The following is a 21,545-nucleotide window of genomic DNA, read 5'->3' as shown; positions in this document are numbered from 1 at the left end:
TAAAGCATTATCTAACTTAGAGTGACCAATTCTACATTAAGACGTGATTTTCCATAAGCTGTCTCAGGAGCAAGTCAAAAATATCATTACCTCTAACCCAGTCACCAAAGGAAAATTCCCTCCTGGCTTTAATTCCAAGGATTGACCTTGCACCAATTCCTCTCTGATGATGCTCATGGGTGGGAGGATCTGTGATAAGCTTACAGTGGAAGGAAATCTTCCCTACTGGTCTCTAGAAGAGAGGGAAATTTATTTTTGCTGTCTGGAATTCCGAGCCCACCCAGTCTGTAGTTTCTGGCACAAGATCACCCTTTATAAGCTAACTGGGGACAGCCTGGTCCTTTCCCTGCCTTAATGATCGCCTGTCCTCCGGGAGCCGCCCTGTCCTTGTGAGGAGACAGGGGTGATCTGAGAGCAAGGCTCCTGCACACAACAGCTGCTTGCCTCCACCAGAGGGGCACGTTTGTGTCTGCCAGGCATCAGCACAGCCTCCCCACTACCTCTGTGTCACCTTCTGCTGCCTGCAGGGAAGAGGCAAAACAACGGTTTCGTTTTGTTTTGGGGGTTTTTTTGTGGGTTTTTTTGTTTGTTTTACTCAAGGAATTGTCATAGTCCCCTGTGTAAGCAGAGGAGAGAGGACATTCCTTTCACAAAAGCATAAATATTCAGTGAGTGACAACCCTGAAGCCAAATCTGGTCTGAGGGTCCAAGCACACTCAAGGAGGATGAGTTTCTAAAAGTGATCCCCAGCCTTACTGTGCAGACTTATATTTCACAGCTGAACCACATGCTTCCACCGAGACAGATGAGCCAGGGAGAAACTTTGAGGCTGGAGTCAGTACACCTCCCCCTCCTCACTCCTGAATACAGATATATGCTCTGCTCCAGTCCCACACTTCTCCTACGGCGTGTTACAGAAGAACTGGGATGTGACTGGCTGAGAAAGCAGATGGGAGCCTAAATCAAAGCCAGGGAGTGTGTGAGTCATGACAGACAGATTGTGAGCTGGGGGAGATGAAGCTGGAACAAAAATGATGCACATGGAGAGGCTTGGGGAGCTCAGAGTGAAGCACTGGCTAACCTGGAAAGCTTCTTCAGGTTCATCACTTGAGATTGCAAGAGAACACACGTGTGCCCACACATGCACGCAGGTGCCTCTCCATTCCTGTTGCCTTTAGCTGTTCCTGGGCTACTGTGAGGAGCAGGATTGCTCTCTGTGGGAGAGCTGAAAGGTGGGTGTAACTGCTGCTCTTTGTAGACACTACTCAAGATCCATTCCAGGTATCGCCTCCACCCATGGAACAGAAGCAGCATTCATCTGCCCCATTTTCTCGCCTTTCTCATGTATTCATACATGAAAATGCAAAAGGAGCCAGGATGGGACAAAAAAACACCCTGCAAAGGTGGTTTGCAAAGGCTGAAGTTGTTTCCACTTTCATCTTATCAGTAAAATCTTCACTGAGATGATGCCAAATACATTAATAGGTGCAAAATGTGAAGTAAAATAATACCAAGCCTACCTTTGTCAAGGGAACTTTAAGCTTGTGCCCTCTCAGGCTATCCCACTACACTCTCTCAAAGTTTTAACTTGAAACCTTTGTCCAGCAAACAAATTCACACTGATCTGTCACTCTAAAACCTGCATCTCCCATCCTATCCAAACAGCACAGACTTGATTAGCTACAGGGAAAAATGATTTTTTCTCAACCCAAAATATCCCCAGAGTTTGTATCAGCTGTGAGGCCTCCCCATCCACATAGAAATTCACATCTAGCAAAAAACTGAACTCTTCCTCTCACGTGGCACTTAAGGGTGAAAACAGAGTCTTGTTTCTAAATGCATCAATATAAAGAATTGAAAAAAGAGGGAAGATTTAAGGTTGGCAAGACAAGTGGGACTTTAGGTAGGTATGACAAGGCTAAGAGACATGGCCATGAGCCAAATAAAGGAGAAAACACGTGAAGATGAACTACTGAACAACAAGAAAGATTTGCCTCAACAAAGTAACACTTTTGGTTGCCTAATTATTTGAGACTAATTAAATTCTAGTTTTCTAAGCCTATGGACTAAAACAATTAGTACAGGCAGAAACAGAGAGACAGATTGCATAAAAATCACATCCCCCTTCTGCCAAGTTATGTAAATACTGTATAAAAGTGTGTGTTTTGAGGCCAAAGAGTACAAGACTAGCAACAACCAGCTGAACAAGTGAAGATTCCATCTTTGCCTAATTAATCCAAACCCAGGAAGGGTATAATTAAAAACACATTATTTAAAATACAGTCACAGCAAGCACTAAGTTGTTCATGGCCACATAAGCAGATATCTGAGCACAACTCTCATAAAAATTTAATCAACACCGGAGACCAATAATTAAAATTCACACATAAAAGCTGTGCCTGAGCATTAGGGTTAGGGTCTTAAGACGTGATGCAAAACTTTTTAATGCTGTGTTTGTGGGACACAAGCTTAAACTGGTCCTGACCATGAGCCACGGGCTGTTCTTGTGTGTTCCCCCTGCCACTGGACAGACAACCCTGTGCACGTGCACTCAGGCACACACACAAACACCACCTCTGTCAAATCATGGCTGTGCAGTAGCAGAAAACCCTCCAACTCAGTTTCCTGTGCCTTGACCCACATCTCTCCTTCTCTCAGCTTGCTGGATGTCACCAAGTCCCAGTGCAGCCTCATGGTAAAACATACAAGACGCTGCTGGGATTAGTGGGATGCTAATCCCAAGGTTTGGGTGAGACTCTACCTCATTTAGCCATCCCAAGACACTTGGATGAGGTAGAGTCTCACCCAAACCTTGGGATTAGTGTCCACCTCTACCACTAAATGAGGCAGACTCTCACCCAAACCTATTACTAGTTCAAGCACTGGACTTTGAAATGAGCATTTGCTCCCATCCCAGCCTTTTTGGTGGGCTGCTAGTGCAAACATCTTGTGCTGTGTAGTAAGACCAGTTACAGAAACATATCTAGCCAACGTGAAGAATTGCACCTGATACGGAGGACAGTATCCAGCTGTGGAAAAGTCCAGTAGCAAATTCATAAAGGAAACAGAATGCAGTGAAATGAAAATGTGAATTGCCTACTTTAGAGGAAAAACAAACAAACAAACAAACAAACCTAAGTACCTCTAGTATCTGACTAGTTACTGAATGGCTACTCAGTTTGAAGAACAGAAGGTAAAGCTACAAGGCATAGTGAGATATATTCAGAATTAAAGTCACATAAAGTCTAGTTACAAGCTTTTTAGTTTTTCTCCACACAGAAACAAATGCACAAGACAGTAATGGAAGGTTTATGAGAAATACATTTGCAAGAAAAAATCTGTTTTTCTCTCCCCTCTCAAACTTCTATAGTGCACTTAAGCAAATGGGCTGTGAAAAGAAACGGGAGCTGAGATGGCTGGATTGTGACCAAACATGTCACAGAATCCTGTGCTTAACTCAAATTTGCAATTTCTCTGGCACAGAAGATAGGATCTGTCTGTGGAACCATGTAGAAAGCACCCTTGCAGCTGGCAAAGCGCAGATCCAGGGAGGTGTACAGCAAGAATGCTCCTCCGCCCTTTTAAGTTACCATTTTCATTAATCACTTAGAAGTAACATATGAGGTATTGTAAAACAGCAACATGAGAGGAACATATGGCAGGTTTGCCATCTAGTCTAAACAGAGAAATAAGCAGAAAGTGGAGAGGAGAGCCTCAGGCAGATACCATGGAATGAGGTTCATGTTGGGGCTAAGCAGCTAAATCCGACAAGATGGATTTAACTGAGGGGTAAGTTAACCTGGTATGATGACAAAAGAATTCTTTTAGGTGAGGCATTCAGCAGCTGGACACCATCTTTGCAGGGCAATGTGAAATTAAGAAAAAAAGACATTTTTTCCTATGCAGAGGTATGACTTTCAGGACCAGAAACATTCTGTCTTCCCAGGGACTCACTCAAGTCTTAAACATATGTGGAATAACTGATTTCATTTGACACACTACGTTTCAAACAAGAAAGTAATTTAGAGGCCATTTGGAAAAATAAAAACCAACACAACATAAAAAAAAAAAAAAAAAAAAAAAAAAAACTGCAACAAAACAAACAAAAAACACATACACTAAAAAGCTCAAACAAACAAAAACCACCAGAAAACCAAAAGATCCAAAACCAAAACCCACACACAAAACCAGGAGAGAGTACAGGGGGACTTACAAGGATTGACAAAAATAAAATTTAAAAAAAAACTCAAAAAACAACAAACAAAAACCTAAAGCAGTTAAGTAAGTGTGTCTTATGCAAGTCACAATTAATTTTGTGAACATAGTTATGCAGACATACGTACCAAGTGGTGGGTGGCAATCTATTCAGTAGCAAAAGCAGGTAAACTGGAAAGAAGCAAATTAAATTCAAATAGAATACAGAAAGCAAAGATCAGTGCAATAGCCCTGGTTGTAAAATATGCTATGCCTTAAGCAGGGCAAGAGACACTGCTTAGCTCCTGGAAGAACTAAAGTCTGAAAAGCACAAATATCTTTGACAAGAAAATAATATCTTTTATGGCTATTGGAATATGGAATTTAAAAGTCTCATATGGCAAACAAACAGTTACTGGATCTGCCTAATGTCCTGTATCAGAAGCAGATGACACAACATCGGAAGTGCAGAGGTATTTCTTTCCCTCTGGGTTGACCAATTCCCCAATCTGCCATGAGGACAGCAGGCTGAGAAGCATTTAAAACTGGAATGTGAACGCAGCGTTGTGCTACTCAATGTCAATGCCTTTTACAACCCAAGCATCAGACACCTTTTTGTATCCTGTCCTAAAGGGCTGTTGTGAAATTTCTGTCTACCTCTGAGTCAGGTGTGTCTGCAGCTCACCAGTGTTGGGACAAAACTTGTATGTATCACCTGGAAAATGCTTATTCAGTAGAACAGGAAAACTCCCTCTGTGCTAAATCAGAGGATTCTGTTGATGTGATGCTTTCTATCCCCAAATCTGGCCTAGGATTCACGTCCTGGTAGTCACAGACGCACATCAGATTTTAGCCCTGTACAATCAAACATGTGATGCTCTTTCTTCATGAGAAATCAGGTATTTCCTACTCTGGGGTGCTTCTCCAAGCCACCATGGATCCTTTTCATTGTGCTCCATCAGACTCTCTCCTTGAAACCCACCCCCGCTTCCTAAGATCCTCCTTCCAAAGACGCGACTCCCCTGGAACCAGTCCCACAGAAATAAAACACTTCCAGCAGCCAGGAGGGCAAGACCACATTCTGTTTAATAACAACTCCATAAAGGACTGTACATGCTATTTTGAGCTACCTCCCCTCCTTTACTGTGGTTGCTGCCACGTACAGGCATGGAGGTGTGTGGTGCCATATAGTTCTCTAAGTCTGTATGTAATGTGTGCACATGTATGCAGGTGGTTGCACATGTATGTATTCATATATAGCTTTGTAGAAGTGTTTATCTCGTAAGTCACATTATCAAAACATGCGAAGTATATCCAACGAAAAATTTCAGGCAAACATGTTTTGGAGCTGGAAGACCAAAGGCAAATCAGACTCATTTTAGTTATTAAGGGCTAGTGTGGGACAACGGGAGGATGAAAGCTTTCAGTGGTGGGTCCCCTTCCCTTTTTGTTTTACTTCCATTCAGCACCTTCTCCCCAAACATCGATGCACCTCTATAAACACTAGCTTAAAAGGATACAAATAATCACCATGCAGCCTCCCCACTACAGAAAAGAGGTGCAGGCTTGGGAGAAGCCCTTGAAGACTGCCTTGCAGCAATCTCCATTGTCCCATACGCTTACGCTAAAGTAGTTTCAGATACTGAGAATACAACATGTGAAGACCCAAGCCTTTGGTTATTTTTACACATGCTTCACAAATCCATTCCGCATGCCACCCACCCCTGAGACTCCCATCCACCACCCTGGAACCTCCCAAATCCTCTGCCTGTACCCACCCACATCTGAAAAGAGCTAAACAAGAGAAATCTAGTTCCCTGTAAAATTATTTTTGAGTTCCAATTTTATAGTGTAGGGATTCCCCGAGACCTCCAGTCATGCACAACATCCACAAATCAGAGAAGAAAAGTTAAAGCCAAACAAGAATATATACCTGCAAAAGAGGCTTTGGCTTGCTACGTTGCTCAAGCATGCAGTATCTGAAAAGAAGGGAAGTCCATCTACACTTGCCTCAAGGGAACATGGCAGAGCTCTGGAAGAGGGTTCTTAACCTTGTGGCCTCCAATCCAATCATGACTGGATTTCCATGCCGAATGAAAATGAATCCAGAAGGCCAATGAATCTGGACTACATGCCTTTATCTTATTAGAAGCAAATCTCAATGCACAATCTTTCCATAATGGAGAAAAGCCTTTTTAGATGTTTTTGTCTTGCAAGCATGGACATTTGATCCCTTATGGGAAAGCAAAAACAAGACTAGGTTTCAGAGGCATTTAAAATGTCCTCAGCTAAAGGAGATGAGGAAGATCCTAGCAGGAGCATTCCTTCCACAGAACACTGCAACCCCTCTCTTCCCAGAAGACAGCAGCTACTACACATCAGTAGGTTAAGTCCTTCCCATGACAGAGGGGCTGGACTTATCTTTAAGGTCCCTTCAAGCCATTCTGTGATTCTGTGGTATCTGCACTGAAACATTCTTGAACAAGTCTTTACGGCTTTAGTAAACATGCTCTTTCTCAGAATCACAGCCTGCCTACATTTTTCCTCTTCCAGCAATGCATATCTGCACTGGAAAAATACATCACATATTTATTTTCTTTTGTGCAGACCAACACTGACAATCATAGAGCTTCTCTTAACTTCCAAGGAAAAAAGAACACTTTGATCTGCCCATGCTGGGGAAAAAATGTCAGTGCAAGGATGTAAATAGACCCTGATGTTCCAAGTGCAGATCTTCCATGTCCATTTTTTAACATAATAACCCTCATGCCTTACCCCAGTCAATCCATGGAGCTGGCTGTGCTGCTGAGAGAGCACGGTGTCCCCAGGCCCCGTGACATATTCTGAGACAGAGAGAGACACTGGTCAGGCACACAAGTCCAGCTCTCCTGCTTCTGCACAGGTTCACTACTACTTAGCCTGGGAAAAGCCTATGGTACAAAAGAGGCACCTGACATTGACTTTACAGCTTGCAATCATATTTGACTCTGTGCTTTAATGACTGTAGGCTGTCCTACACATATATTTAGTTCTAATAGGCACCATTTTACTCACATTTTCCCTGTTTATTTTTCCTTTCCCTGAGCCATGGCATAGAAATCCTTCCCTGTCAGATTGCTACAGGGGAGGAAAATCAAAGATGAAAGTATTACTTATTTACATTTTTCTAGTTGTAAGCTGCTGATAATCTCTGTATTGGAATTGGTGTGGGGTTTTCTTCTTTCCTTTTTTTCTTTTTTCCTTTTAGAAAAAGTCAGACAGTTAGTTGAAAAGATATGCCAGAGTTGTCTGAATCAGGAACACTGGAAAATCCACCTGGGAGAAATTAGAAGGAAGAGCTTAGACTTTGCCAATGCTGCTCTGCTTTTTATAGCATTTAGAGGCAGGTTATCTGAGTTTGCTTCTCCTTCTAGGCAATTATCAGTACAACGGTTAAGGCGAACTAAGCTGAAATTAGACAATTTGGGTTTCCAGTGAGATAGAACTCACACTAACTTCATTTGGGCAAGGAGTAAGTTCTTATTTGGCATATTTGTCATACAATTTCCCTGAAGAACTAAGCACACTGTGAACTGTTTTTTGAAGACAATGGAAAAGAAGCTAGCAGGTACCCAAACTCAGGGAGGTCTCTTTCCTGTCATTATCTTTAAAAAAAGAAAAGCGCAGCTTGGACTAAGGAGTACCGTAAGCTGCAACAATCCTGGACCTACAGCTTGTATAGCAATTCTACAACTCAGTCCACTCTGCCAGCAGTCTGCCATGAAGCTTCTTACCTGTGTTGTGTAAACAAAAGACATCAAGCTTTTCTTGACTTTTTTCCAAGCCTTTCTCTCCATGTCTTTCCCTCTCTGCCACAAACAGTGGTGCACAAGCCTATACTGTTGCACACTACCTTGCCTCACCACAATACCTCCTACCTCTGTCAAACAAGAGATGACTTTCCTTTTCCAGTTCTCTTCTCTGATGCTACAATTAACAGTTTTCATTGTTGCTGCACACAGTACAGCATGCACAGGCTCTGCCTAGGAGCGAAGTACTCTCCTGGATCTTACACTAGGCTGGAGCTGGCCTGAAAATAGGGATAAATATCCCTTCCAACAGCTATGCTTCACTCTTCAACAAGTCTCCCCTCTTGCAATTACATGATAAAGCTTATCAGTATCTTTAGCTGCCATGGAGTGTAATCACTGAGTGCATACACAATTTGTGCATGTTAATTTTATTAATTTCATGCATATATCAAGTTACTCATGTCCTCCTGCCCAATTTCCAGGGTTTACCTCAAAGGGCCCTGTGGAAGGGAACAGTGAGAGAAACAACATAACATAAATAACAAAGATCTAATTGAATAAGAGCATACTAAAAATTCCTAGGAAAACACTACGCAAGAAAATGGGGAATAATGTCCTTCCTGGTACCCCAGTGGGGCTTGTTCTTTTCAGACAGACATATCACAACCAGCTTAAGCCAATTTAAGTTGCATCTGCAACAAACCTTCCACATGACCATCTACACGTTTCACCAGCCCCCAGTGATGCCTGCCTCACCAAGAGAAGCAATATGAAGAGTTCACCCCACTGCAACCTCTATTTGGGTAGGGGACTGGGTTAGTTTTCAATGGGGCCAGTTCCTGAGCAGCCAAATGAGTGTTAGTGCTGGTGCTTTTTAGGCAGTACAAGTACAGAGCTGGTGGTAGTGGAAGAGAGGAGGCAGGACAGCTCCTTTGAGCAGCTTGGACTTATCACGAAGATGCCATTTCAAAGTGTGCACTTTCCCAGTTTCTCTAACCTGATATAAAGGAAGGCCAGCTGCTGAGAACAGCATTCTCTCTCCCCCTCTGCTCACAGCTCTTCTGTCTTCACTTTTTTAGCAGGGCAAAAGTCCTTGGCTTGGTGTGGGCCAGCTGTGCATCAGCACCTGCCCCAGGGTTGTGGGAGGTGAGCATGGTCAGAGCAGAGCTCCTCCTCCTTCAAAGCAGCTTGCCTCTGGATCAGCTCAGAAGTATGGCTAAACCCTGTCCTCTGCAGCAAGCCTGTCCTGAAAGGTGATGTTACTATTTTTTAAGGGGGAAAGCAAGCAGATGACTTGTCAGCAGCTTTCCAAAAGAAGATAACGATTTAGAGGCACAGAAACTGAAAGAAGCAGATTAACTTCTCTGTCCCAGAGCCTGAGGTAATGGAACTGAAGAGAACCCAGAAGGCTTGTAAAGAAACCTTCAGATTTACGTAAAAGAAGAACTTAGGAAATAGTATGACTAATCAGGTATGAGCATGGGAGAAGCAACAAGAGAGGATTTTCTTGCAGTAGAAGATTTTAAATTAGGGTCACTTCTGCTTAAGCCTTCTTTCATGTTTAGCACAGTCATTTCAGAAATTTCCTACTGAAGACAACGGCTTGGTGGAAAGATGGGAATTTTCTTCCTCCACTACTTCAAGAATATCCAAAATTTTCTGTAGTGCACTTTTGCTTCATAATAGGTTTGTGGAAACGAACAGCAGAGCTCAGCTTCTTAGTAACTGCAGATCAGGGTACTGAGCTTACCTTTCCTTCTTATTTACAGCCTCAAAAACACAATTTGGGCTCTGACTATTTGGCTGGACTCTCTCCAGCTCATCCCTCCTCACCAGGATAAAGGGACTGGAGGCCAAATTTTGCTCACAGAGCACCTGTGCCTCCCATATGCTTGAATAGGTGTATCTATATAATGACAGCTTTTCTGGGAAATGTACAGCAGGTTCCAGGTCTCTCTCTCTGATATTGGAATACACACAGGCAGCAGGCCCGTTACATAAGAAAAGGCCAGATTATACAAACAATTTTCCCCTTTCTAAGAGATTCAAACTGCCTTTCCAGTTCAGGTCAGGCTTCTCACTTGAGTGGCAAGTGTGGGCACAAAGACCTACTCCCTCTAGTCAAACTCCTACCAAGTAGTTCTTTTGGACTGTGGAGAGGTATGGAAAATAGCCTTTTCCTTTCTTTCAGGAAAAGGCTGAAATTTTATTATTCACAGAATGTTAAGACATTTATGGGAAAAAAAAAAAAAATTACAGAATTTAGTTTTTACAGAGAGCGGTGTTCAGACCAGTCTGCACTCACAGAGAACAAGGCTATCTACCAGGTTAAAGTTTCTAGACAGCAAGTTATGGAACTATACAGCAGGGTATAATTCTCTATCCCAATTCCACAGAGGCTAAAAGAATCTACAGATTTTCTCTTCCTACCGGACTCCACAGAATTTTCTATAGGGTCAATTTTTTTTTCACACTTTTCTCTATGTAGGTAACTCCCTGTCACTGCCTTCCATGTAGATAAGGTATATCTTTTAGACATCAATCAGACATCCTAGTAAATGTACCACGTGTCCATAATAAAGAATAAGAAGCCCTGGACAAGCTGACCCATTTGTCCCAGTCCTGTGAACAACACAGAGGGAACATTAGAAGCTACTCTGAAAGTTACCATAAACATCCAGATTGGTCCTGGAGAGGCACATGGGAACAAAATGGTTTGGAGAAAGAAATGACAAGCCACCCAAATCTCCCACAAAGGTACACACCCAACCATTTCTGTTTCCCTGAAGACCTTATAAAAAAGCAATAAAAATAGCTTTAAACTTACTCATTTACTCATCTGCTGAGGTGTTCTTGGCACTTGCCCCTTCTCCCTTTTCTGGCTAGTGTGATTTCCCAGGCCCTGCTCCACAGCTGGACCCAAGCCAGTTCAGGATAATGAGCTGCTACCCCTGGCCCTACAAGAACTATAGGAGATCATTTTTATCAAGCCTTGCTGCCCAGGGGAGGTTAGTACCTGAACATGTAAACATCTTTGAAGAGATATTGAAAAGTCATCATTCAGGAGAAGAGTGACCTCCTAAGAAAGACGGAAGAAAGACCAAACAAATACAAAAGAAAGATGGGTCACAAAACCTTTTCTCTCTTACCTACACCAAATTACCAGTCTTACTTAAACATCCCAGAGGTCTTTCGTTTAGAGGTGCAATGGAGAGGAAGACAAATCTGCTTGAAGTGGACTTGGCTGGAAAGACCTGGGTATTGACCAAGGAATCCCTTTTTTTGCAGCTGCCTGTGTCAGTGGGAAAAAGCTGAGTGGGGTAAAGTTCTTCCTGAGAGTCCCATTCCTACTTTTCACAGTTCCTGGACATCATTTGCTCTGCTTGCCAGGAGCTGTCTAAACTCTGAGACTTGATGATATTCCTTCAGTCACATTTTATTCGCCTTAGACATTCTTCCCTGAAAATATGCAGGAACTAAACCTGAAGAGGGAAAGAAGCATGTATCACTCTCCTGTCATCCAAAAAACACACCAAGCCTGAAGAGGAGGCAAAGAAGAGGCAAATGTATCATGAATTAAACAGAGCAAATATGAGTCAGAGTAAGTGAGAAAGAGTTGCTCCTGGAACAGTATGGCAGTGTCCAGGCAAATTCCTTTCTCTAGCTCATCAGATTCACAGCATCTGATCTACACCCATGCTCTGCTGATGCTTCCTTGCAAGAGGTCTTGCAATTAAAACCCAGCACTGGGGTAATCTCTGCTGGTTCTGTTCAGTCCTCCAGCAAAATCAATAACCTTACACAATTTTTGCTTTTGTCCCTGTTTATTTTCAGGTGAGAGCTGAAAGGAAACAACTTCAAAAACTCCCCCTCCCAAAAGGAGGTCTGTAAAAAAATGTCGAGGAATTGCAAGAGACCAAATTCCCCCTAATCACAGAATCAAGTTTTTTTTAAACAAAAAATATATATAACCCATACAAATAGGGAAAACTCCTGAAATCAGCTTTCTCCACACCTAAAAAAAGAGATGGGAGGGAAAAACAAACAGATCAAGTACTGAGCACTGCTCAAGTACCCCACTGCTTGGGGGTAGGAAAACAAAAGAAGAAAACATAGGCAGGAAGAAGAAGACAAACAGGAGGAGAAAGTTTCCTCTCACCCCTTTTCCTCCAGCTATATTTGGCAACGCAGGAGTGGCAGAAATGGGGAAGGTGCAGTATTTCTGTTAAGTCATGACTGGGGTACAGGCCTTTCCCATTACTAACTGCTTCGTTACGAACACTTATCCAGCATATAAAAAGGTTAAAAAAAACCGCAAAAACTGAAAACTCTAATGTAAACTAGGTATCTGTCATCTCATAGCTCTACACACTGTTCCCGGATCTGCTGCCTACTCTCTGGGTCTCCCCATTCTGCTGGCAAGGAAAAGACAGAAGGACACAGCAGCAGCACCAAGATGGACGTGTCCTCAAGCCCCCTTCAAGAGTCAGCTTTTTATGACTGTCTCCATAGCTGAAAATGTCCTTTCCACTGGTTTGCAGTACCCGCTGCCAAAACGACACACCACTCTTGCCAGCTCCTGGGAAGGCAGAAATGTCAGAGAGAAACAAATAAATGGAAGAGACCAAAGCATGTGTATCTGGGAGCTGGGTTAGATTGGTATCTGCATCCATTCTTCCACGCCACGGCAGAGCCATGCCCACAGAGCCACACGGGCAGCACAGCCCGGGCCCAGGGAGCGCAGCTGCTATCCATCAAACCTACAACTTTGTATCAAGGTGCTACTGAGGATCTGCTTACACAGCACAACTTCCATCTCCACACGGTCTGTATCGAACACGGCCTGATCCTCTGCATCAGCCACAATCGCAACATCAGCGCAATCTAGGTCTGCAAAGCCACATCTTCATTTTAAACCAGTTTATATTCATATATTCTGTCAAAGGGGGCCGTGTCCACAGAGTAACATCCATGCTGCCAAGATGAATTCTAGCCACAAAGCTGCTCCCTACACCAAGCCTGTCTCATCAGCCACATCCCCAGTACCAGAAGAGTTTGCATCCACAGCCAAGACTTTGTATTAAAAAGATTTAGAAATTATTTACCAATCCAGATCTCTCCAAGCACATCACATGTTGCCTAGAGCAATGAAAATCCAAAATATGTGTCCATGGGAGAGGGGAAGAAAAGGTTTTTATGTGTCAGTCACTTTGAGACTTTCCTCATTTAAAAAAATAATTAAATGTCAGGAATGGAAGGAGTGTCTGCTTGGAAATATGGGAAGCTGGAGAGAAGAATCCCTGTAATCGCATTCCTTGCCACCCCTCTCTTTGTTCAGCAATGATGAAGAACTTCACAGAAAGCATCAGTTGTTTGTTTCTCCCTCTTCCTCGTCAAAGGACTGCACCCCAGAGGAGGTGACATCTGAGACTTTGCGGCTCAGTGCAGCATGTTCCACCTCCTCTCGAGGAGACAAAGATTCCAGGTCCCGGCACACTGCATCATCCTCCTCTGGAGAGGGCTTCTTGTTTAGGAGAGGAGCCTTCTCCAGCCGTGGGTTCCCTTCATCCTCAATGTGGTCCTCCACGTACGTGCTGGACTCGGCTCCACCCCCACTCTGAGCAGTCTGCAGGGGCCACACGTGGACCAGCCCCGTGCTCTGGATGAAGTTCTGCTCCTGCCGCTGCTGCTGCAGCTGCTGCTGCTGCTGGAGAAAGCTGCTCTGAAGCAAAATGCTTTCCTGAAGGTTTGTCTGGGACTCATCAAAATTCTGGCCCAGGTAGGAGCCAGTTGCCGGGGAGGCGATGAGGGACTGGTCACTGGCCTCCCAGGCGTCGGACGAACCTAAGCAATACATGCCCTGCGAGACGTAGGAATGAGGCCAGCTATCGTACTGCGTCTGGGCCATATGCTCTGCAAGCAAAGGAGGCAAACAACACACAGTCAGACACGCTCCCCAGGCCAAGCTGGCTCATCCAGGTAGCCTGTGTGCCCGTGCATGGCACTGGACTGCACAGGGTGGACGAATCCTTTGGAGGGAAGGAGGGCAAAGAGAAAGCACAGCTCTGGGCAGTTGGTAGGTGACCTCGATTATACCCACAACTAAATGACTGTAAGAGCTGGTAGCTTTCCACAGTTGTGCTCTAAAAAGGCAAAAGGACCTGGGCTTTGGAAACTCCCTGTTAAGATTAGATTCCCTGGACAGCCCCACAAACAGGGGCGACTCTAGCAGATCTGTCTGCAGCTACAGAATAAAACAGGGTAGAGCAAAAGAGAGCAACACGACAATCAGAGCAGGAAAGGGGGTATCTTAAGATTAGCAAGAAGCACTGGAGCTCACCTTGGCTCTCCATCAGCTCCTGATAGTTCTCAGAGTAGTTGCCTGCTGGGTTGTCCTGATTTGAGTTTACACTCACATCCTCACCATCCATGGAGGACCAGGCCATGAGAGTCGCTTCAGAAATAGCAAATTGCTCCATCACTCCTGTGCCAAAGGAGATAGGGAAGGGAAGCAAAGATGCCTTAAAGTTTCCACTTCTCGCCATCATCCTTTACCCCACCTTTTGGTCACACTGTCCCACTCTGGTCCGATCTCAGCAACACCCATCACCCACAGCTGGCCCTCACCCTCTCCACCTTGCACTCCACTGGCAATATCCCAGCCATCAAAGTCTCTCTCCACTTCTGCCACCTGAACCACCCACAGCCTCTCCTGAGCGTCTTTTTCAAGCCTCGGCGTCTTGGCCTCTCAGGGATTCCGCCCTGGGGCACCCCCAACCGGCCCAACCCGCGTGCCAGAGAAAAGGAAAAGGCACGGCTACCCGCGAGGAACCGGGCCTCCTTCTCGCCGTCGCTGAGGTCCGAGTAGGCGTCGGCGTCCTTGCGCGCGGCCTCGTGCGTGTGCTGCTGCTGCTGGCTGTGGGCCTTGCCCCAGCCCTGCCACTCGATCATGTGAGCCACGCGGCCCTGGCCCATCGCCGTCGGCTTCGTCACGTGGTCCTTCATGCTGCGAGATATCCCTAAGGGGCCAGACATCGGAAAACAAGGGAGGGCTATTACACAGCCCCAGCGCTTTCGGCCGTGCTTTTCACCTCTCTTAGAAGTGGAGCTTCTCCCCTCCTTTCCTGACGGGACGCATGACTAGGGCTGGGTGTCTCCCACCTTCCTCCATCTTTCCTTGGACAAACTCTCAGAAGGGGGGAAAAAGGGGAACCCCAAATATGAAAGACCATTTCCTTCCTTGCCTAGAATCCATTTAGGATAGAGTTGGGCATGAAGGATGAAGCCTGGAAGCGAACAAACTAAGAAACAGAAAACGGGGTTAAACCCAAGACTGAGGGGAAGCAGTTGAAGATGTCTGAGCAGGGGTGCACGGTGAGAAGCCAACAGGAGTAAGATAAATCTGTTCTTTAAAAGGGCAACAACTGTGAGATTTCTGTATTTAGAGCCACGGTGGTGGAGACTCCTCTAAGGCCATGAAAAGGCGAAAGCCAGGAAGGAGCAGTTGTGAGAGCGACAGAGAGATATGGGAAGAGGCACAAAGGCCTGTGGAGAGAAGCTGCCAAGGCTAAAGTCAAATTTTGAGGACCTCACCAGAGAAAGATGATTTAGCCAAAGCCCCAATCCCATAAGCATTGGAGTTGCGTTTCAGCTTGGGGAGGATGGAGGTCGTATCTTCCATGGAGAGCTGAAAAGAGAGAGAATATGGAGAAATGATATACAGGAAGGAGAAAAGGAAGTGAATTGAAGTGAGAAAACAGTAGGTAATTGGAAGATGAGGAGCAGAAGCAAGCAGTAAGAACGAAAGAAGGAAAGGAAAAATCAGAGGCTATTTAACCAGGACTGGATATTGCACAGCGTTGGGACTGACTGAGGCAAGGCCAGAGGGAAGGGCAGAAAGAGGCTGTCAGAAGCCTCCCGTTGGCAGCTGCCAGTGCTCCACAGACATGCTGCACCACTCCCAACTCTTTGTTAGAGATGCAAGACATGGCTGATGGACAATTCAGGGATCTTGCGGCGGGGAGTTGTCACTTCAATAGGCAGGCCACAGTAATGTATCATACATACATCATATTACCAGTTTTTTAATGTCACTTTGGGTTTTTTCTTTTTTTCTTCTTATATAGTCTTAATAAAATAATCATGACTATATCAGTGATGGGTCCTGCTTCAAGCACCTATAGCTGTAAAGAAATTTCATCTAAAGCCCTGCTTAATTTTCTTGACTGTCTTTTCTACATTTATCCTCAGTCCCTGAATAACAAGGACAGGGCACTGTTGGGACAGGCAGCCGTCACAAACATCACCACAAAAATAATCTCTCAAGATGAATTCATCAGGCTTCTTCAGAGATGCCAGGCATTACATATGAGGCTTAACTTTCACAAGGGCTAAATAAACATTGCTTCTGCTCTTCATTTCAACCTCTCTGAAAATCAAGGCCAGAATGTTTCAAACACAAGGATACTCAAAGGAGTAACTATGACACTGGAAATTTTAAATCCTGACACAAAACAAGCACTTGTCATAGGAGCAGACCTCACAGAAAATGAATGGAGCAATAACTGGCAGTGAAATAATTTGAGGCAAAGGAAGGCATTGTAAAGATCTTGCACTGTGTGTAATTCCAGTCAGTTGCCAAAATATGAGAGGTGAGTTTTTCTGGAAACTGAGTGTAAATGCAGCAGCTAAGGCATCCTGTAACCGTGGAGCCAGGAATGTTCTGTGTGTAACGTGAGCTGAAGAAATCAGAAAGCAGAGGAAGAACAGTAAAAAGTGAGAGCACAGCCCTTGTTCCATGATGTATTTCCTTTGGTGATGAAGATTGTTGGAGAAAGGCCATCTATGCCCCCACTGGTCATACCTGCTCGTCTCTATCCACCCACTTGTTCCAAGACAGCCTGGGGGCTGTGCTGTCAGCTGCCTCATGGAACTCATCAAAAAAAGAAAGTAAATTGCAGAGGGCTCCTACTACTGCAAGGTTGAAGAGCTGTGACATGAAGGCAGGAATGAATGGAAAGGGAAGGGAATTCATGATTCAGCTTTGGTACTAAAGAAGATCTATGGAATTACACTGGGTAAGAGCTGCCTTGTGAAAGAGCTCCATGGATTCTGTAGGGTTGGAAAATGGGAAACTGCAAGTAAGGAAACTGGCTTCTACTTTCTTTAAGGAAACACGACCTTGTGTACTTGGCTTTCAGCTAGACATAGGTGAAGTGAGGGAAAAAAATTACAAATTTCTTCTAGACAGTTGCTGCATGCACCATTATTTTCCAACACAATTTGTTTCTGTAACTGATCCTAGGCAGAAGATCCCAAGCTGTAAGTGCCGCAATGAAAGAGGTATCAGCACGGTAAGAATTAGTTAAAAAATATATTCAACATCCCAAGTGCTTTCAAATCACAGTAAAGAAGAAAGCTACAGGTATTTAAAAGTTTTGAAAGAATCTGGAATTTGAAAATACTTATACTACTCAAAACGGTATATTTCCAATATGGAATATTAGCAGAAGCTGCTAATCCTGGCCTTAACTATAAAGTTAACTTATGTGAAAATATTCTGTAAGTACCCTTTTAAAAAGTCCAGTTGAACAAATATGCATTATTACTTTTTCAGGATGTGGTTTCTGCATTAGTCAAAAAGAAAAAAAAATTATTTTCATGGCACAGCTATTAGGAGCAAAAACAACGTGTGTAATTAAAATGTTTGCTTGTTTCTCATCTGCTTTTTAACTGAAGTTAACTGGTATTCACCATCTACCCTAGGAGACATGAAGAATTCTGTTACTTCTGTGTGCAGCTGAAAATGAGGGAGACTTTTCTCCCGAACTCCTGGAAAAGATCAAATGATGCTCTAATCAAGGACTACTATTTTTTCAAATATGCTGGACAGATACCTTTCTTATGTATCAGTGCCCAGAAATCTCAAAAGCAGAACACACGAAATGGCACACATTTGTCCCCAAAATGATGAAAGCAATTCAATGGCCACCCTACAGATCGAAATACCTGCCAGACAGCAAAAGACTCAGGAGCATACAAAAATCTATCACCATCCTCTGAATCGTAGACAACTCCCAGAATTTCAGCAGCACTAAGGACTTTCAGTCATGTTCCCATTCTGGCCTCCACTGTATTCAATGTCAGACAATCCTGGTATTGCTATGACTAGAAATTTGACAGGTGACGCAGCGCATACTCACATTGATACCATCCCAGGAGAAATCCGTCCGCGTTTGCTAAAGAAAGCAAAGAATGGCACCACGTCAGCGTAACAAACAACTTGCAAGCAGCCATGCAACTCCAGTAGTTTGCCATGATCAACAGGCACTGCTTCATCTGGTATGTTATAAAACACTCGTGTCTTTCACGATGGTTTCATTCCCTGCTGGTAATTATGGTGCCTATAAGTGTCACGGTGTTTGAAGGTGAAACAGTGAGCGGGGTGACAGAGCGGGAAAGAGAAAAGCACCTTTTCACAAGGCTCCCCTCCCAAGTGTGGGTTGCACCACTTCGAGGTTAACACAAGGAGGAGCTACACCACCTTTGGATTTCGAATGTCCTACAGCAAGCAACTCAATTCTGCTGGAATTATTTTCTCCTGCAGTATTTTCGTTTGTCCATTCTGACTCACTGGCCCCTTGCAAAGCAGAAACATTTCCCACATCAGCCATCACAGTACCAATTCAGAGTGTGTTTCCTTCAGCTGGGAGGACTCACATCTCAACACCTTGGGTTTGGGGATGGAGACACTCAGGAAAATTTAGATGACTCATGTTACACCTATGGTATCCATTCATATCAATCAAAATGGTCACTGAGGTGTGGTTTATGCTCATTGACTTTTAGATGTGCTTTGATTTGACTGAATTCTCCATACAAGATTGGGCCCAGCAATTTCTGCCGGGACTCCATGAAATTCTAAGTGTCTTGAAGTTACTTCCCAAGCCAACAAGGTACACAAACAAAATAAAAACACCTACATATATACACCTATTAACATATTCAAGTTTTTGCAAACTGTATGGTATTTGCTAACCTTATTTGTGAACATTATTTGTGATTCTTCAAGTATTATGCATTTAAAATAGATTTTATCTTTCTACTAATCATCATTGCATACTCTGAATCATACAAAGCTGAAAATTCAGGCATCTAAGAATGCAGAAGCTGCAACAATTCAATAAACCAGCCCTTAAAATACTGCATGGTAAGTCAATTGTGAGTTACTAGTGAATGCATCTCTAAAATTTAAAATGCAGGCAAATGTGTTTCTTCGAAAGATTTAATGGCTGCCCTGCAGAAGCTGGGACAGACAGGGTGCTGGACATTCCAATGTGAATCCATTATTCAAGGAATGCAGACCTACAGGCTTGTCAGAACTGTCCCTGTTTTTCTCATGTTGTGTTCCATTCCCATCATGACTGGTGAAAAAGCACTTTTCACTTGCAAATTCTTACTGACTACGGATCTTGTGAAGGGAGTGACTCAGTTCTACACAGAGTAAGGCAAACTACCCAGGTATGATCCTCAGGAGCTCTCTGGCACTCTGGTCCTCTCACAGATGCCTCAATGATCAGTGATGCACAGCCCCCATTTCTGAACTCAGAATTCAAACTTTCTCATCCCCTTGGCTAAGTAGCTCTGGGCCGGGCACTCACCTCTGTGGAAGGTCGATGGAAGCTGCTGCCATGCAGGGAACTCGTGCTGTCCATATTGATTTGGTCCACATCTTTCAGTCCCTTCCAGTCTACTGCAATCACCTCGTTTCCTGTGGGAACACATCTGATCAGGCTTCTGAATGCCACTACAATTTGTTCTATCAGTCTTAAGCAAAGTCAGCCAAGCAAGCAGGATGATCATTGAGTTTAAGGCCACAACAGACTCAAATCAGATATTCCATTTTTAATCAGACCACCTGTACCTCATCAACTATTGTATTTCTCACAGCTATCTCCATATGAAGACTAGTCACTTGTGTTTTTCTCAAGCGTGATGTATGCTTGGCTAAAGCACAGATTCATCCAGTCATGATGTGTGACTGGGAAAGAACGAATTCCTTTAATATCCCCTTTCAATATTAAACCATCATCCCTTAAAAAGGCATTTCACCATTATGGTTTGAATTGGTTGGACATCATCTTAGAGTTGTTGGAGCCTTTGTTTTGCCATCCTCAGCAAGATGAAAGACCTTTTCCATACCTGCCGTTACATTTCAAATTATAAATAACACAAAATAGAAATGATAAAATTTTTTAAGATTATAAAATTTAATATTATTAAATTTAAAAAGTGAAACTAAATGCTAAGAAGCACGTGTAAGTAATCAGCCAAGTAACTAGGGCTGCTCTGTGCAGTCAGCAATTTGCTGTGCCTTCAGCCTGTGTGCCATCTTCAAACTCTGGTTAAAGTTATTTGCTCCCATATAATGGAGGAACAACTGCATTGTCCTTAAACCCAAGCCTCCTAGAATCTGTCAAGAAATGTAGCTGTCAAAATTATCATCTGTTCCTGGGATCAATTCAGCAAGGTCTAGTCTGTTTGGATTGAATGTGAATGGTTCTACTTTCATGATCTTCTAACTTATTTTTTTACTCTTTATAGCAAATTTCTGCTCCACAGACATATGCAAAGCCCCTTGCTCATTCTAAGCAGCTCTGGCACATTTATGGAGAGCTCATCACTGCACTTCACCAGTACAAATCTTCTGACACGTGAAAGATGCTGCCCTCCACCCCATACAGGCAGGAGCCACTCAAGGGTGAGAAACCTGATGCATTCATCAGCTAGAATTCAAAATGCAAAAAAGCCTGATTTTGTCCCCTAAAAATGCTAAATGGCAATATGAAAAACACCAGAAAGACACTGACATTTGCATATTGTGGTGTCCACCACACCTTCACATCTCAAATTTCTGCTTCTGTGCAGGAAGATACATTAAGGGATATATTTTCCTTCACATCCAAAGTACATTTCTGCTCATCAGGATCATTAGAACCAAGTGCTTTAACAGCACCCCCACATGCTTCTAACTAGGCTGAGCAAAGCTGCTGTTCTCTGAGTTGCAGTGCCTTGCAACTCAGGGAACTCAAAAGAAAAAGGATTCCTGTACTGCATGCCACAAAGGTGAGCACAGAGGTCAGACAAAGCCAGACCTCAGGAGAAGGCAGGACATGGCTGTGACGAGCACGACAAACACCACCTCTGAGGGCTGTGATCCTCTTCACTGGTTTTCCTGGCAAGCACATGGATGTACTGAGCCTCACTGAGCTCTTGCTGACTGCACTGCCATCGACTGGACTGGCAACCTTGAGCCCAGCAAAGCAAGAGACGGAGATCTGGGGATTTCTGTACCCAAGCAAAAGGAACAAGGCACAGCTGGGAATCTCTTACATCTGGGGTCCAAGTAAACTTTCTAAGGCTAGAGGTCTCTCTGGCAAAGGGAAGTTCCAGGCAGAGCAGTGAAAGCCCAGCTGACAGCTCCAGGCGCATCAGCTCTAAGGTCTGGCTGTGGCTTAGAATGGAATATACCCGTACTCATCCCCCTGAACAGGGAAGGGG

The 21,545-nt window shown here is 43.9% G+C and overlaps 1 protein-coding gene across 2 annotated transcripts in view; it reads right to left on the bottom strand.

The window, feature by feature from the left end:
• Positions 1–5,262: 5,262 nt before the first annotated feature.
• The window catches only part of FAM131B (family with sequence similarity 131 member B), a 32,435-nt gene continuing 16,152 nt past the window's right edge, over positions 5,263–21,545 (bottom strand). The window contains exons 2-7 of one of the 2 annotated variants that reach the window (XM_040053827.1): positions 19,646–19,755; positions 18,188–18,223; positions 15,579–15,672; positions 14,807–15,004; positions 14,326–14,469; positions 5,263–13,898 (exon numbers count right to left, since the gene is read on the bottom strand). In XM_040053827.1, coding sequence (XP_039909761.1) covers positions 13,351–13,898; positions 14,326–14,469; positions 14,807–15,004; positions 15,579–15,672; positions 18,188–18,223; positions 19,646–19,755 — 1,130 coding nt within the window. In that variant the 3' untranslated portion in view covers positions 5,263–13,350. The remainder of the gene's footprint in view (positions 13,899–14,325; positions 14,470–14,806; positions 15,005–15,578; positions 15,673–18,187; positions 18,224–19,645; positions 19,756–21,545) is intronic. The other variant, XM_058419466.1, reaches the window with a different exon arrangement.

Source organism: Hirundo rustica, chromosome 2, assembly GCF_015227805.2.
Source record: "Hirundo rustica isolate bHirRus1 chromosome 2, bHirRus1.pri.v3, whole genome shotgun sequence".
Classification (NCBI taxonomy): Eukaryota; Metazoa; Chordata; class Aves; order Passeriformes; family Hirundinidae; genus Hirundo; species Hirundo rustica.
The sequence above is the reverse complement of the archived record's forward strand: the minus strand, read 5'-3'. Positions and strand labels throughout refer to the sequence as shown.